Source organism: Chelonoidis abingdonii, chromosome 8 (assembly GCF_003597395.2).
Source record: "Chelonoidis abingdonii isolate Lonesome George chromosome 8, CheloAbing_2.0, whole genome shotgun sequence".
NCBI classification, from domain to species: domain Eukaryota; kingdom Metazoa; phylum Chordata; order Testudines; family Testudinidae; genus Chelonoidis; species Chelonoidis abingdonii.
In genome coordinates, this window is record NC_133776.1 from 60,609,234 (window position 1) to 60,626,914 (window position 17,681).

The 17,681-nt window shown below is 51.8% G+C and overlaps 1 protein-coding gene across 3 annotated transcripts in view; it reads left to right on the forward strand.

The window, feature by feature from the left end:
- The window catches only part of PHKA1 (phosphorylase kinase regulatory subunit alpha 1), a 101,743-nt gene that overhangs the window by 72,569 nt on the left and 11,493 nt on the right, over positions 1 to 17,681 (forward strand). For 2 of the 3 annotated variants that reach the window (XM_032791611.2, XM_032791613.2), the window contains 10 exons: positions 6,727 to 6,821; positions 7,546 to 7,685; positions 8,451 to 8,607; positions 9,186 to 9,265; positions 9,667 to 9,745; positions 9,866 to 9,995; positions 12,362 to 12,463; positions 13,064 to 13,179; positions 15,544 to 15,582; positions 17,167 to 17,211. In XM_032791611.2, the coding sequence (XP_032647502.1) occupies positions 6,727 to 6,821; positions 7,546 to 7,685; positions 8,451 to 8,607; positions 9,186 to 9,265; positions 9,667 to 9,745; positions 9,866 to 9,995; positions 12,362 to 12,463; positions 13,064 to 13,179; positions 15,544 to 15,582; positions 17,167 to 17,211 (983 nt within the window). The remainder of the gene's footprint in view (positions 1 to 6,726; positions 6,822 to 7,545; positions 7,686 to 8,450; positions 8,608 to 9,185; positions 9,266 to 9,666; positions 9,746 to 9,865; positions 9,996 to 12,361; positions 12,464 to 13,063; positions 13,180 to 15,543; positions 15,583 to 17,166; positions 17,212 to 17,681) is intronic. The other variant, XM_032791612.2, reaches the window with a different exon arrangement.

Here is a 17,681-nt window from a genome sequence, read left to right on the forward strand (position 1 = left end):
TTGCCTCGGGATTAGCTTATGGAGGGGCAAATAATACGCTGCTGCAAGCGTCAGTCTGCCACACTGAGCATGCAGTATACTATACAGACCTGCCCTGTGACGTCAGTCTCTTCCCCGAAGACAGACCCCTGCTCCAGATCTGAAGACAACCGCCATGCATCATTGCGTCTCGCATGGAATGCATACGCCACAGACTCAGAGGACCGTGTCTTTCCGTTCCCAACCCCACGATCCTACCCCCCACCTGACCAGAGACCAAAGGACTTCTCAGAGGAGAGCCGGACCTCTCGTAAGGCGCCAGTACTAGCCCTCAAGGGAGGTACACATTCCGGTCCCACCCAAACCACCACAGGACCGAAGCCTAACTTTTGAAAGATGCGCCTAAGAGCAAACGTACCAATTTCCCCCCAGGATCCCGTTCAGTTCGCCAACCGGCCTCGCTGCTTTCTCCCTGGGTTGTCCAGCTAACAACGGGACCGCGGGCTCCTCAGGCACGGTGAAGTGGCTAACCGTACTTCAGTTTATTTGACCCGCCTTCCCATCCTCCCTCCTCGTCCCTCTTCAGGGACCCCATTCACGACCACTCCTTCTGCAGGAAGTTCGAAGCTGCCCTCGCGTTGGGAGCCATAGAATATGGTTCCAGAGGATTAAGAGGCACGGGGTTCATATTCCAGTACTTCCTAATTCCCAAGGCATAAAGGCAACGTCTCAGACCCATCTTGGTTATCTGCTGCGCTTTGAACAAGTTTATCAAAGAAGCTCAAGTTCGGCATTGGGCTAGGGTTGTGCGGGGGGGGGGTCGGCGGGCGGGGGCGGGGGGTGGGGTTCGGCCCGCGTGGGTGCAGTCGGTATGGTTGGCCGGGGTTATTATGTCTGGGGGTGTTATCCTCGTCGAGCGCTCAACATATGTCCCCGCCCATTTTTATCGGGTGGGGGCCGTAGTATGTCAGGTGGTTAGGGGGCGGGACGTGGGGGGTGTAGCGGGGCTTGGTGTGCGGGGGGGTTGTGGGGGGGTGAGTGTGGGCAGCCGTTATCCGGCCGCGCGGGCCGCGGGGCGGGTGGGGGGTTTATCTCGCGGTGGTGGGGAGTGTGTGTTGTGGTTGGGTTTTGCTGCGTAGTTTGTGGGTGTCCGCTGCATATGAGGGTGGGCGTGGGGAGAGTGGTGAGAGTGGTGGAATGGGGACGAGTTTGAGGGTGGGGGGGGTGTGGGCATCAAGGTAAGCCAAGTGCTGGGTGAGAGTACCAGATGTGGGCTGTGAGACGTTGTACGTTGGGATGAAGGGGTGGGCGGTGGTGGGGTGTTGGGGTGAGTGATGTGGCGTGGTGTGACGTCGCGCGATGTGGGTGGGTGGAGGTGGGGTGATGGCGTATGTGAGGGCACGGTGGCGGGTGGTGTTCGTAAGAGGGCGGGGGTGGGGGTGGGGTGGTGTGGGGGTGGGGTGGTCGGTGGGGCGGGTGGGGGGGGCGTGGTGGCGGGGGTGGGGGCGAACTGGGGGCGTGGGGGGTCTATGTATCTCCACCGATCCATCTAGATTCGTTGATCGACAGAAACCGCACAACAACATGCTAGCCCTTCGACATTCACGGATGGACCGCGCGCTTCCGTTGCAGATCGACATGGTCCTACGGCTCACACGATCCGATTTCCTCCTTAGTGCTGCCTACGTGGGAACATTTTCCTTCACTCGACTCCCAGAGTCAGTTGGTCACGCTGCTTCTCGACATGAGGGCGCAATGATTTTCATTATCGCGATTTACCCACCGACAGGAGCGTTTCTTCGCTTATGTGGTGGAATCGTCATCACTACAATTGCGGGTTCGGCCCTTCGGCCTTTCCTCGGCCTCGAGTTTTTATGAAGTGGTAGCGGTAGTTCGCGACTAACGCCCGTCGCATCTAAACTTACATGTCTTTCCTTATCTCGACGACGGCTAGATTCGACATGGGACTTCCGAGGCTCAGGTACACGAATTGTAGATATCATCAAGGTTCTGTTCTACCCGTCTAGTCTACATCATCATCAGACAAATATTCTGCATCCTGACGCAGAAGATAGAATTCATAGGGGCGCTGCTGGACTCCAATCGAGCAACAGCCAGCTTGCCTCCACAGAGGTTCCAATCTATAGTCTCGCTCATTCAGGGGCTCCAAGCCTTCCCAACAACCTCTGTCCGCACCACCCTCACTCTACTCGGTCACATGGCTGCGTGCACTTTCGTGACAAAGCACGCAAGACTATGCATGCGCCCTCTGCAAATCTGGCTCGCCTTGGTCTATCGTCCACGCAGGGATGCCCTGGACATGATAATCACAATCCCGTCGCACATGCTGGGATCCCTCAACTGGTGGTTGAACCCCTCCATGGTGTGTGCCGGTCGACCGTTCCATCCATCTCAACCCTCGCTGTCCCTAACAACGGACGCTTCCTCTCTGGGGTGGGGCGCACACCTGGGGCATCTGTGTACCCAAGGCCTTTGGTCCTTGCCGAAACTGAAGCTCCACATCAATGTCCGCAAACTCAGAGCAGTCCAATTGGTATGCCAGGCCTTCCGGCAACATCCACAGGGCCGTTGTGTTGCCATTTTCATGGACAACACAACGGCCATGTATTACATAAACAAACAAGGAGGGACACGGTCTTCTCCTCTTTGCCAAGAAGCAATGCAACTGTGGGACTTTTGTGTAGCTCAGTCAATAGACTTGGTAGCCTCCTTTCTCCTGGGGGTCCGGAACACACTAGCGGACTGCCTGAGCCGGTCGTTCCTGGCACACGAATGGTCCATCCGTCCAGAGATCCTGCTTTCTGTTTTCCGGAAGTGGGGCTTTCCCCAAATCGACCTATTCGCCTCCAAGGAGAACAGGAAGTGCCAGGTGTTCTGCTCCCTACAGGGTCACTCCCTGGGCTCTCTTTCGGACGCGTTCCTCATTCCCTGGAAAGGGGGTCTCCTCTATGCCTTTCCACCCTTTCCCTTAGTCCACAGAGTCCTGCTCAAGCTCTGCAGAGACAGGGACAGGCTGATCCTAATCGCTCTGGCATGGCCGAGGCAGCACTGGTACACCATGCTGCTCGACCTGTCCCTGGCGACTCCGATACCACTGCCACACTGCCCAGATCTTATAACGCAGGACTTAAGCAGGCTTCATCACCCGGACCTTCCGTCCCTGTGCCTGACAGCGTGGCTTCTATCTGGTTGAACGAGTCTGAGCGCCGATGCTCCAGCCAGGTTCAGCAGGTCCTCTTGGGGAGCAGGAAACCCTCCACGTGGGCGACTTATCTCGCTAAGTGGAAGCGGTTCTCTTACTAGTGTACACAGCGTTCCCTTGTTCCTGACGCCGTTTCAGTCCCTGTTGTCTTGGACTATTTATTGTACCTCAAGGGCCAAGGCCTAGCCCTCTCTTCAATTAGGGTGCATCTGGCCGCAATCTCCACCTTCCATCCTGGAGAGTCCGGCAGTTCCACCTTTTCTCACCCGATAGTTTCAAGATTCCTTAAGGGATTGGAGAGACTCTACCCCCCGGTTAAGCCCCCTTCCCCTACCTGGGATCTCAACCTTGTGCTATCTAGGCTCACGGCCCCTCCCTTCGAGCTGCTAGCCACCTGCTCGTTACTCTACCTGTCCTGGAAGACGGCCTTCCTGGTCGCTATCACCTCGGCCAGACGGGTATCTGAGCTCCGTGCGTTGGTGGTAGACCCACCTTACACCATCTTTCACAAAGATAAGGTGCAGCTATGACCACATCCAGCTTTTCTTCCAAAGGTGGTCTCTGCCTTTCATATTAACCAGGACATTTTTCTACCGGTCTTCTTCCCGAAGCCGCACACATCCCGTCGGGACCAACAGCTACACACCCTAGATGTCCGCTGGGCTCTTGCCTTCTACATCCACAGGACTAAATCCTTCAGACGCTCGCCCCAGCTATTCAGAGCAGTGGCGGAGCGTACGAAAGGTCTGCCTGTATCTTCCCAGCGGATTTCGTCATGGGGTGATGTCCTGTATCCGGACGTGCTATGACTTGGCTCACGTCCCAATTGGCCGCCTCACCGCCCATTCTACTCGGGCTCAGGCCTCGTCCGCCGCTTTCCTGGCCCAGGTTCCTATCCAGGACATATGCCGGGCAGCTACCTGGTCGTCCGTGCATACCTTTACATCGCACTATGCGCTGGTTGAGCAATCGAGAGATGATGCCGCCTTCGGCTCAGCGGTCTTACATTCCGCAATGTCTCGCTCCGACCCCACCGCCTAGGTAAGGCTTGGGAATCACCTACTGGAATGGATATTAGCAAGCACTCGAAGAAAAGATGGTTACTCACTTTTGTAACTGTTGTTCTTCGAGATGTGTTGCTCATATCCATTCCACACCCGTCCTCCTTCCCCACTGTCAGAGTAGCCGGCAAGAAGGAACTGAGGAGCGACAGGCCGGTAGGGGTATATATCCGGCGCCATAGCGGCGCCACTCCAGGGGGCGACCTGCCGGCCCACCGAGTGTTGCTAGGGTAAAAGTCTCCAACGAACGTGCACGCGGCGCACGTACACCTACTGGAATGGATATGAGCAACACATCTCAAAGAACAACAGTTACAAAGGTGAGTAATGTCTTTTCCAGAATGCATCTCATTTGCAAAGCACTAGGACCAAATTATGTGTACCTCTGTTGCCAAGTTGTGTGCCAGCCCTGCAAAGGTCAGGGCTGTTGCTGTTTTGATAGCATGGTTATAATGTTGGTTGGACCTAGCCTAGACAGAGAAGACAGGCTGTGTTCACAATGGGATTGAAATCTGTAATGGAGATGGGTCCACTGACCACATATCTAGGTGGGCAGGTAGAGTCTGATGTGGGTTCTCGGTTTGTGGATTGCAACCAGGTGCCACAAATAGAGCTGGGCAAAAATCTTTGGCTGCATCATTTATTTGCCACAAGATGCAGTTTTGGCTCAACCAAAACTACTCACAAATTGGGGTGGAATTTGGCGAATACTTTCAAACAAAAGGAATGAAAACTTACTTTTTTTTGGTTAAACTTTTGTTTAGAAATTTTGCTAGTTTTTTTTTTTAAACAAGGAAAATTCCTGAAAACAAAACAAAATGAAAAACAAGGACATTTTTTGTTGCAGGTCAAATTAAACATTTTGTTTGACCTGAAACATACATACCTGTATATAGAGAGATTTTTCAGATGTTTTAGGCATGGCAACCAAAAAATCAATTTACCCTAGCTGAAGTTAGGGCCACTGGGCCCTTACCATATGGCTGAATGGCAGGAGGGTCCTGAATAAACAGATGAGGACTGCTCCATGAGCACCATCTAGAGCAGCTGTTCTCAAACTGGGGGTTGGGACCCCGTTTTAATGGGGTTACCAGGGCTGGCTTAAACTTTCTGGGGCCTAGGGCCGAAGCTCAAGCACCACTGCCAGGGGCTGAAGCCCAAGGGCTTCATCCTGGGGTGGCTCTGGTTACAGGCCCCCTGCCTGGGGCTGAAGCTCTTGGACGGCTTCTGCTTTGTTCGCCCTCCCTAACCAGGGTGGTAGGACTCAGGTGGGCTCAGGCTTTGGTCCACCATCCTGGGTCGTGTAGTAATTTTTGTTGTCAGAAAGAGTTCATGGTGCAGTGAAGTTTGAGAAACCCTAATCTAGAGCATGCTGCCAAGATGCTGCTGCAGCAGTTTAACTGTTCGAATCCTGTTGGTCTGTAACCAATGGGAAAAGTTTTTAAATGCGGTTACAAGTCATGCAGTGCCATGACTCTCTGCTGTTGAGTTAACCCAAGTGTTACAACTGACCAAAGATTAACTGTGCTGTGTGCGAGGCATGGGACATTGTCCAGGCTCAGTGTTCACTGTTAGATACAATGGGTTAAAAATCTAGAAAGAAACCTGACTATCCTGATGAGCTCGTTTGCACTTCCTTTCTCAAGGCTGGTGACACTACAGTGAACAGGTAAAGCTAATCTGCCTCTAGAGCGTTATTAGTGCTCTACAGAAATAAACCCATAAAGGTAAGGTGGGTAAGTATTACCCTCATTTTACAGATGGAGAAGCCAAGTGACTTCCTCAAGACTACAGAGAGGTCGGTGTCAAAGTCAGGCTTAGAGTTTCTGATTCCAGGGCTGCACAGCTGTTAATAAAACCCACAGAGTAACACCTCCCTGTGTCATGGCCAGTGTGCCCCAGCTGCCATTCTTCTCCTGCCCTCTTCTGCTGATCTAGCCCCTTGTTTAAGCTGCCCCAGGAAGACCCTCTCTCATCAAGCTTCCAAAGAGCTACCATTAGGGAAGGCTGCAGAGCACTGCCCTCTCTGCTCTATCCCCTCTAGGCCTCCAGTGTGTGTGAAATTAAGTAGTTCTCTTGTGCTGGATTAATCAAGCAATTAACTAGTATATAAAACCCTGCAGTGCTTGAAGGCCCATGTAATTAATCTTGGCTGCAGTATATGCGCCTAAGTGTAAGCCCTAGTCAGTTAGGGTTCTGATGCCTTGCGGCCTCTACACAAATTCCTGAGAGATTAGGGGCTATTAAATAGCCATCAGTTCCCCTCCCAGTCCTATTCACCTGTGGTGGGGCCAGAGGACTGCTCGTCCCTTAAGCACAGTAGGCAGCAGCGCAGACTGGAGGCTATGAGTTCACAAGGATTTAAAACTCTCCTGAGCAGGATAGGGCCCCAGACACTGTTCCAGATAAATTGCAATGTGCTGAAGTCTAAAGCCCTCCAGAACAAATGTTGGTTTCTTGCAGATGTCAACATGTACATCCCGTCCAAGCTGTTCCAGGCCTCCCAGCCTTCAGTGCACTTGCTGGGCTCCACCCACACACCTGAACAGGACAGCCAGGTGACCCTGAGCTGGGAGTGGGGTGGGTACTGGGGGTGCTGAACACATTCTGGCTTGAGAGTCAGCTACCTGGCTCCTAACCGTATCCAGTGTGCCAGGTGAGACATAAACATACTGCTGCCCTGGGGTGAAGCAGCAGAATCCATGGGAGGGATGTGATCTGGGTGTCACCTGGGAACAGCTAGAGACATGGATAGTTCTGTTAGCCAGCTGCTCTCCACAGCCCTGTGACCCACTGGCTGCAGGAAACTCAAGAGCGGAAAGCGAGCAAACTGTAGCAGACAAGCAAGCGGGTAGAAGCCCTAACCTTGACAGAGCAGGGCCTGCTGAGGAAGAAGGGAAGTGCTGCTGCTCTGGCATGTAACATGAAGGGGAGGTGGAGCAGGTGTGGGGCAGGAATCTGCCCACAATAGAGAGGAGGATAGGTTGGGTGGGGAGTTATTAGCAGAGCATCCTGGCTCATAAGCCAGCTCCGAGCTGGGGTCCTTGCAAGCAGAATGCTGTCCCAGCCCCTAGCAACGGGGTGGGTCCCGCTTAGTGGAGATGGCCAAGACGTTAGCTGGTGTCATGGCTCTGGCCAATTTTTGGAGACAGCATTAACCAGGGAAGAGCAGAGCCAAGGCCAAGTCATCTGCCCAAGTGGGCCGCTCTGGGATTCTAGAGCAGGGGTTGGGACACCAGCTAGAGCTCTAACATAGAACCTAAGTGATTTCTCCTCCTCCAGATTTGCTCGCTCCACACCATGGTAAACCTCCCTCAAGACAAGGCTGGAAATGTGGACTGCAAGGCCCTGGTGGATCAGCTGCGAGAGTGCCCCACCCTACAGGAGCAGGCTGACCTTCTTTACATGCTCCACACCATCAAGTAGGAGCCCCCAGCCTGCATTACCCAGGAGGCCCTTTATATTGCTTTGCCCCTGGCTTTATCTTCCTGATCATGGCATTACCATCCCCAATGAGAAGCCCACTCAGGAGAAGCGAGGTGGCTAGCTCCCTGTGTTTCAGCCTTTATAACTAGGTTGGGAAATGTTTGCCAGATGGGAGGCTGGTGTGAGTGTTTGGAAAAAATGCCCTTAGCATGGATTCGCCTCTTAGCCACTTTGATAAATTATCATAGCAATGTAGGGCTGACAGGGACCTTGAGAGATCATCTAGTCCAGCCCCCTGCACCGAGGCAGGACCACATAAACCTAGACCATCTGTGAAGGGGTTTGTCAAACCTGTTCTTAGAAACCTCCAATGACAGGGGTCCCACAAAATCCCTAGGTCACCTGGTCCAGTGCTTTTGTGTTAGCACCTCTAATGAGATCTGGGCCTTGTTGTGCTGGGTACTGCACATGAAATAAGAGATTCAGAATTTGCTGTCTCTAAAAGGATTAGTTGGGTACAGTTCTCAAGAGCTGGTGCTTCCAAACAGATAGCTCCATTGCATTGCCTCAGCCCTGTGCATTGCTGAGCATACTATTTACTAGCTCAGAGTAAATAGTTTGGAGTTGGAATGTTATCATAGTGTTCGTTCTGAACAGTCATGTGTTACTGTGTAATGGTGCTGCTGTAGAGTTTGTGGGGGCTGGGTAAATAATCTTGCTCACATAGCCTTTGCTGTGACCTGGCATCTCCTTGAATGCAGGGGGCTTGACTGGGACACAGAGATTGATGGCCAACCTGGTGCTACAGTCAAGGACCTCCTCACTGAGCTATATGTCAACGTGGGGGCTACCCGACAGTGGGCCCTGATCCGCTACATCTCCGGGATCTTGAAAAAGAAAGTGGAAGCTCTCGATGAGGTGAGGACTGGGCACAGGGGCCTTGCTCTGATCCATGGCCTGGCTGGTGGGACAAGGCAACAAATGGCCAAATCAATGCAAGACTTCACAACTACCTCTGAGAAACAACTTATTTGTAAGAGACCTTTCCATCTGACAGGTGGCCACTGAAATGCCAGACTCTTTCTTGCTGTTTTCCCACTTCATGGAAAGTACGAAGGTCACTTAAATATTTGAGACGCCACAGGGGCATACTGATTTATGTGCTCACTTAAAAGTATGTGGCCTGAATGTCCATGGCTCTGACAGCTGGAATGGGGAGCGCTGGGCCTTGCTTAAAGCCTGGCCCATCATGGTTTGGATTTGCAGACTGTACAGAAAATCCTGGTCTGGGGGCAGAGGCTGTCACACCAAGCTGAGCCCAGTACAATCCCTGCAATGAAGATGGAACTTCCGAAAATAGTCCGAAAGCCACACTGTGTGTCTTAGAGGTGTGTGTGAAGCTCTCGCTGGGAGGAAGGGAGCGTGCTTGTAAGGTCGCTGTGGATCTGTGGCTGTTAAGTATCCATAACCAAGTGTGTGGTGATATCTCTGTCTAGGCCTGCACTGACCTCTTGTCTCATCAGAAGCACTTGACAGTGGGGCTGCCTCCAGAGCCTCGGGAGAAGACGATCTCTGCGTGAGTTCAGCGCCTTTTGCTTCAGTGTACCAAGGGGGAAGAAACCATTGCATTAGTCAGCCTGATCCAGGGGGTCAACTTTGCAGGGGTGGGGAGGGGGAACATAAGAGAAGGTGAGCACTGCCAGGCTCCGCCCACCTCTGAGGCTCCGCCTCTGCTTGCCCATAGGAAAGAGGCCACTGCTCTCCCAGGCAGGAGCTGTATGAGCTCCCTCTCCCCTGAGCCTCGCTAGTTGTGCACATTGTGCTGTACATAGTGACCTCAAAGCAGGTGGGGCAATATGTGGGGGCCGTCTAAAGTCAAACGCAGGGGCATTAGCCCTGCATTGAGGAGCTGTAGATCATATCTGCCCTGTGTCTGTGTGTACTGGGATCTCCCCTCTATTCCCATTGTCTCCTCAGCCCTGTCCCATATGAGGAGCTCACCCGCCTGATTGACGAAGCCAGTGAGAAGAACATGAGCATCTCGATCCTGACTCAGGTGACAGGGCTGAGTCCAGCCAGTTTTCAGGCAGCCTGTCCGTGCCCTCACAGACCAGAGGATGTGCCTGTCCCACTGGGCGGCTGCCTTGTGACCTGTCTCCTTGCTTTTCCCGTTCAGGAAATCATGGTCTACCTGGCCATGTACATGCGTACCCAGCCCGCCCTCTTCGCTGAGATGTTCCGCCTTCGCATTGGGCTCATCATCCAGGTGATGGCAACAGAGCTGGCACACTCCCTGCACTGCTCAGGTACCCAGCCCGAGTCCGGTGTCCAAATAGTCAAGACAAAGGGTGGGAGCATCCCTCTTAAGTCCTAGCCTGCAAGTGCTGACTGGGGGCCCATGGTATATGAAACGCCTAGGCTTTGTTGCATGTTGCCTCACAACTGGGCGAATAGCAGAGTGGCTGCCTTTTTTCTGACATAAACAAGGTGGGTGAGGTGTCCAGCCCAGTGTCTCACACCAGCCAAACCTTCCCTGGGTAGGAAAGGGCTGTGATAAGAAACTGTCCCTCAAGCTTTCACTGCAAAACCTCTGGAGTATCTAGGGGAATCTCCATGGGCCCATGTATGTGGGCACCTTCTGTCTGAGTAATGTGGTTCTACCAGTGGTTCTCAACCGGAGCCCATGGCCCAATTAGTACTAAGCTGCGGACCAGCTCAGCTGTGTGCTAAAGGCCATGGGCTCCGGTTGAGAATCGCTGGTATAATCACATTACTGGGTTATACAGTCAATCTTGCTGTGTAGTTGGGGCCAATAAAATAAAACCACTGGGGAAAATGTTGAAGGGAGGTGCCTAGCTAGTAGACTCACTAACAGGACTGGCTCCAGGCTCCAGCGGAGGAAGCACATGCGTTGGGCGGCAAAAATGATAGAACTGGCCCTGCTCACTAAGTGCTTGATGGTACTAAAAATATAGCAAGTCCCTGCTCACCAGCTCGGCCATTTCGTTACGTCTGGGTTTTCTTTTCTGTTTGAAAACTCGGTTACCTGCTCAAACAGGTCTGAATCCTCACTGTGCACTCGGCTAGCTTGTTGGGATCCTGAGCGAGATTGGGGTGTGAACAGCTTTGTTTGATTTTTTTCTTTTTGGGGTGGTGTGAAACTGTTCCTCACTTTGAAGGGACACAGTCAGCCTAAGTTACACTTGGATTGGGAAACTATTGGCCCTGCAAGTGTAACAAGGAAATATCTAAGACTAGAGTGGAGGGATGACACAGAGCAGTGGCTCTCAACCTTTCCAGACTACTGTACCCCCTTCAGAAGTCTGATTTGTCATGCGTAACCCCCAGTTTCACCTCACTTAAAATTTACTTGCTTACAAAATCGGACATAAAAATACAAGTGTCATAGCTCACTGTTACTGAAAAAATTCTGAAGTTCTCATTTTCTACCATGTAATTATAAAATCAGTCAATTGGAATTTAAATCTTGTACTTACATTTCAGCGTACAGTATATAGAGCAGTATAAACAAGTCATTGTCTGAATGAAATGTTAGTTTGTACTGACTTTGCTAATGCTGTTTATGTAACCTGTTGTAAAACTAGGCAAATCTCTAGAAGAGTTGATGTAGCCCCTGGAAGAGCTCTGCATCCCCCTAGAGGTACATGTACCACTGGCCCAGAGCATAGGCCACTAGCTTGGAACTTCAGAGAACCGGGTTCAATTTCTGCTGTGCCACAGACTCTGTGTAACCCTGGGCAAGTCACTTAGGCCAGGTCTGCACTTTAAATTTTAGGTTAACAAAGCTACATCATTCAGAGGTGTGAAAAAATCCAACCCCCTGAACTCCATACCTATGCCAAACTAACCTCCAGCAGAGAGACAGCTAGGTCAACAGAAGAATGCTTCCAACCACCTAGCAACTTGGGGAGGTGGTGGTCCTACAGTCATGGAAAAACCCTTCCCTTATGTAGGTTACGTCTACGCTATGGGTTTATGCTGACATAGCTATGGCGCCATAGCTATGCTGCTATAGTCCCTGTAGTGTAGACATGCCATTAGTCTTTCTGCGTCTCAGTTCCCCATCTGTAGAATGGGGAAAATACTCTACTTCACAGGTTTGTCGTGAGGAAAATACAATAAAAATTATGAGGTGCTCAAAGGTAATGGGGGCCATATAAGTACCTTGGATAGACTGATCCCAAAAGAACAGGTTTCTCTAAGCATGTGCACATTTCACAGCATAGTCAGTTTCCCTGTTACCTGGATGGTTTTGTGGATTTTTTGCACAGTTATTGGGGGAGAGGGTGGATGGAGTGGAGTGATTTGATTTGGCCAGGGGCTGTGAGGGAAGTATAGCACCTGCACCATTCTTCCCTCCTGTGTCTGTAATTGATTGGATATCAGGCTGACAGTATCGCTTAGCCATATCTGTTCTCTTCTGGGGAGGCAGAGCAGGATGAAATCTCAAATGCTTCATTAATAAATCCTGGTGTGCATCTAATGTATGGAAATACCTAGATTTACTTGTGCCCCTCGAGCCAGGAACCTTCCATACTAGAACTTCCTCTAAGAATCCTCCCTTCTCCACTAATGATGTAGATTGTAACCTGGGAGGGGAAGGAGGTGACCTTGTTGGCAGTCTCTCTTCCAATTAATCTCTGGTCTCTAGCTGAAGAAGCCACCGAGAGCTTGATGAACCTCAGTCCTTCAGATATGAAGAGTCTTCTACACCACATCCTCTCTGGCAAGGAGTTCGGAGTGGAGAAGAGCGGTGAGTCTGTCTGATTTAAGCTGAAATCTTGAAGTGGCTGCCTCTAAAATGGTTAGAGATGAAACTGCACCATAACCACCCTCTGGTCTGGCTTAGTCTCATTTCAAGCAACTCAGAGGTGTCCATTTCTCTGATGTTTCAGGCACTGCATCTTGCCATTACTTACTCTGGGCTGCAATGTCCTTCACACACCAGTGCTGTGGCTGGTGGCATCTTGAGACACCCTGGACATTCATCCTCATGGTCCACTGAAGTTCAGGCTGCCTAAACACATACAGGCATGTGTGTATGAGCCCAGTCCAAAATTCAGTATTAAAATAACTACCCCTCCTCTGATGGTGAAACAGGCCCTACCAGTGCGTGGAGCGGGCATCAGTCAGGGATGACAGGACAGCCACTGGTGATAAAAGAAACTCCTCCTTCTGTGGCAGTAGTTTCTGTAGTTGGGAGCTTCTAAGAAGGTTAAAGCAGGGGCACCTCAGATCCTACTCACAGGAGGTGCTATAAGAAGGGCCTTGGGAGCACGAGGTGCCCTGACTGTTGATGAGTTTATGTCCTCGGAGCCCTGGCAGTGAATTCTGACCCCCTCCTCTCTTGCAGTGCATTCTGTTGATTCAGCCCTAACCCCTGCTATTTCCATCCGCGAGGTTGGTGCCGTCGGAGCAACTAAAACAGAGCGAGCTGGCATAGTGAAGCTAAAGAGTGAGATCAAACAGGTGTGTGTTGGTGGGTGAAGGGGTGAGTTTGGGGAGAGGCTGGGATGTTGATGGGGTGGGGGTTGGGCTATGTGTGAGCCTGCTGGAGGACACTGATTGGGGATACCTGTGGGATGGGCTGTGTGCATTTTATCGGTATATTGATTTTGCTTGTGTTTCAGAAGGCCATAGGTCAGGGGCAGGCAAACCTTTTGGCCTGAGGGCCGCATTGGGTTTCCAAAATTGTATGGAGAGCTGGCTGTGCCTCCCCAAACAGTCAGTCAGGCACGGCATGGCCCCTGCCCCTATCTAACTCTCTCCTGCTTCTTGCCCCTGCTGAACTCCTGCCCCATCCAACCCTCCCCTTCCCTGAAACCCCCTGGAATCCCTGACTGCCCCCTGCCACCCCATCCAACTCCTTCTCTTATTCCTGACTACCCCCCGGGACTCCTTCCTCCATTCAACCCCGTGTTCCCTGCCTTCTGATTGCCCTGACCCCATCCACACCCCCACCTCGAACTCCCCTGCCCTCTATCATAGAATATCAGGGTTGGAAGGGACCTCAGGAGGTCACCTAGTCCAACCCCCTGCTCAAAGTAGGACCAATCTCTAGACAGATTCTTACCCTAGTTCCCTAAATAGCCCCCTCAAGGATTAAACTCACAACCCTGGGTTTAGCAGGCCAATGTTCAAACCACTAAGCTATCCCTGCCCCCTTACCGTGAGCCTGGAGCACCAGTGACTGGCAGCACTACAGCTGTGCTGCCCAGAGCACCAGGACAGGCAGCCGTGCTGCCCGGCTGGAGCCAGCCACTCCACTACGCAGCACAGAGCACTGGGTCAAGCCCTGGCTTTGCAGCTGCGCTGCCCCAGGAACTTGCAGCCCTGCCACCCCAGAGCATTGCGCTGGCGGTGGGGTGAGCTGAGGCTGTGGGGGAGGGGGAACAGCAGGGGAAGAGCTGGGGGCTTGCCTCCTGGGGCAGGAGCTCAGGGGCTGAGCAGGAGGATCACGTGCGCCATAGTTTGTCCACCTCTTCCATAGGTGGAGAAGCTGTATAGTAGCAAGGCATGTGTGCACCTCACTGCCCTCTGCTGGATGGGATGAGAACTACCCAGGGTTTCTTCTCATCCATCTGACTCTCTGCGGGCCCGCTCCTGTACCTTCCCCATGCATGCTTGCTAGTGGGCTGCTGAGCCAGGCTTAGGTGTCCCTTGAGATGGCAGTAACAGTCACTGAACGGACATTTCCGGGGCTACTCTTTAACCCTGCCTCTCCCTGGGTCCTTGGCTTCAGCATTACATCCAAGGTATAAAGAAAACTTAAGAATCCTGCGTCCTAGGATATATTTCACTGTGAAAACTGTGATGCATCTGTCTTCTGTGTACTCTGAACTCAGTAGCCTGGCAACCTGCTGTGAGCAGGTTGCCACAAAGGGTGAGAGACAGCACCCAACATGTGCTCCCCTGGTGACTCTGTAGGACTTGTGTGTGTGGAAAGCCAGATTAGCCCAAGGTGTGTGTGGAAAGCCAGATTAGCCCAATGTTAAGTGCACTGGTGTGTGCATCCACACACCTGCTTGTGGATTTCAGTTTAGCTTAAGCTGGCTGGGAACAAACTTAAGTTAAACTGAAATAAGCTTGTCAATGCAAACCCCTGGATGCCTTTCACATGTAGATAGACCCTTAGATCAGGGGTTCTCAGACTTTTGTACTGGTGACCCCTTTCACCTAGCAAGCCTCTGAGTGTGACACTCCCCCTCCCCCCTTATACATTAAAAACACTTTTGTATATATTTAACACCATTATAAATGCTGGAGGCAAAGCAGAGTTTGGGTTGGAGGCTGATAGCTCACAACCCCCCATGTAATAAAATAACCTCATGACCCACTGAGGTGTCCTGACCCCCAGTTTGAGAACCCCTGCCTTAGATTAAGAGAAATCAAACAAGCAAACATGCAAGTTGTTCTGATGCAACAATCTGCTCTGAGTGTAAGTGGAAAAGCCATGAGGACTGGCAGTGAAGCTGGGCTCATAAGAGGAAGGATGGCCCAGTGGTTAGGGCACTGAGCCACAGGACACCCAGATTCCATTCCCTGCTCTGCCAGACCAATTCACTCAGTTCCCCATGTGTACAATGGGGATATAGCCCTACCCTGTGGTTAGCAATGGAGACGTTCTGAGTAGGGCCATAGAAGTACCTTAGACAAAGACGCAGGCCTCGGAGTGAAGGGGTTGAAAGGGAACAGAGGTGTAAGTTATGTGGTCCTAGATGTAACTGCACTGTGGTCACAAACCAGACTCTTCCTTGGGCTGTGGAATGCAGCACAGCTGTATTGCTGCCCCAATCACATTGTCTGTATCGTGATCTCCTTTTTATCTTTCAGCAACTGGATAAACGTAGGCAGTCTCTGAGGGAGAGTAAGGTGAAACCACCAGTGTTGCCTTCAAGCCTTATCTTACTCAGCAACCTTGCGCACTCAGAAAGCTTCTGAGCATGCATGAGCTAACGGGCTTGTGTCAAGCTGTAGCAAGCGAGCTGGCTTCCCCTCTGACAGCTTAGGGTTTGGGGCTCAGCTCTCCACCTGGCGGTACCGTGAGCTACAATTGGGTCACCTGAAAGGACTAACCAGCAAACTACAGTCCAGTGCTGTGAGCAAGAGGCTCTTAGGTGGGATTGTGACTGTGTCTTGTGTTCCCTGAGCTCTCGACTGGCGGTGACTTGTTGCCTGGGAAGCTGTGAAGAGCAGATGGGATCCAGTGTTGAGTCTCTCTAACCCAGACTAATAGCATTGCCATTCTGGAATCCAGTCTGGGAACTCCTGTGGTTCTCTGGCCAGAGGTCAGTGTGCTCAGGTTCTGGTGGGGCTGGGAGAGGAATAGGAACATTGGATGTACCATAGTATGCAATTCTGGAGGATCAACGTTGAGGAACACTCAGCAGGCCTCTGACCTTCTTTTCTTCTCAAAGCTCTTCCCAGGACCATTCCAGGGGAAAGGCTTTGTGCCAGAGAAGCCCACTAGTCTTACCCAGCTGTCTTAGCAATGTAGGCCTGGCCCACAGTGGGAGAAGGGGTGGGGAGACACAGAACAGAACCCAAATGATGATGCTTCATTCCATGCTATAGGACAGACTGGGCCTGTCCGCGTAACCACGGATGTTTGACCTACTAGAACACACTGGGTCAGGAGCCTGCAGTGAAGCTAAGCAGGCAGCATGTCCTGTAGCTAACTACGCTGTGCCCACCAACCAGATTCTGCCTTGCACTGTGGAATGCAGCACAGCTGTGTTGCTGTCCCTAATCACACTGCAGGACTCCTGTCTAGTGCTGAAGAAGGTCAAAAAACCCCACCAGCTAAGTCAACTTCTGCTCTTCCTTCCCAGCTGCCTGATAGAGCAGTAGGGAACATGGCTCCCTCTGAATCCACTGCCGTCTCCTGCGCACTCCCAGGCTGACAGTCTGGAACTAGCTAGGTACTACTGCAGTGCTGATGTGATGAGCTTACTGGCTGTCTCCAGGCCACACCTTAAATGGCCTCTAGTTGGGGTACTGTAAGCTTCTGTGCCTAAGTAGATCTAAACCTCCAGAACCACCCCCTCCCTGCTAGATTCTAACCAGACTGAGGGGCTGACAGTGCCCAGCCTGTAGTTACTGTGTCCTAAAGCCAGTTTGGCACAGTAATTCTGGAAGGGGAGCCCAGCTGCTTGGATTTCACACTGTGCAGTGTGTCACCTTGTAAACACTAAACTGTTTAACTAGCATCTCCAGGTACCAACCTGGCTCTTTAATCTCCTGTCCTGGTATGCTCTCTTCCAGCTTTGGTTTAATGTGAAACTCTGTGGTGCAACTTCCTAAACTGGCTCTAAAGTCTCTGGCTAGCCTCAATCATCTGGGATAGAGACTGAATGAATGACACCAAGCTTTGCCCATGCTTCTGCTAATGCTTCTGCTGCCTGCTCCATCCCATCAGGCTTTGACTGTCTGTCTGTCTCTCTCTCTCCTCTCTAGTCCTGTGACTTCCACTCTCTGGAGATGGATTCAGGATCTCCTCTGGTAATGTGCATCTTATGTTTACACATGCGGTGTGTTTGTCCTCGCAGGTCCCAGAGCATTTTGCTAGCTAGAGGCAGGGATCTCTTCACCCTGGGATGGAATGCAGCCACCTGTGGAGTGGAATACAGCAGCCCGTTAGCAGTGGCTAGGAAAGCTACACAACCATTTAGGACAGGACACATTAAGCACAAGCTAGGGACACAGCCACATGGGAAGACTCTTTCAAGGTGGGCTCTGACAGTCGGTCCTAATGTAGCTCTCCTGAGGAAGCAGGCCAGGAGGAAATAGTGCTGTCTGGTCAGTCTCCCCAGCCCAGGCTTGATGGTGGAACCAAAAGGCAAGGTGGTGCTTGATACCCTGCAAACTGCAAGGCCAGCTGTGGAAATGGAGAATTCCATCTCCAGATGCAACTCTGTGGCTCTAGAAAGGTGGAATGTAATAACCCTCTCTAGATTGTCCCCCAGGGCACT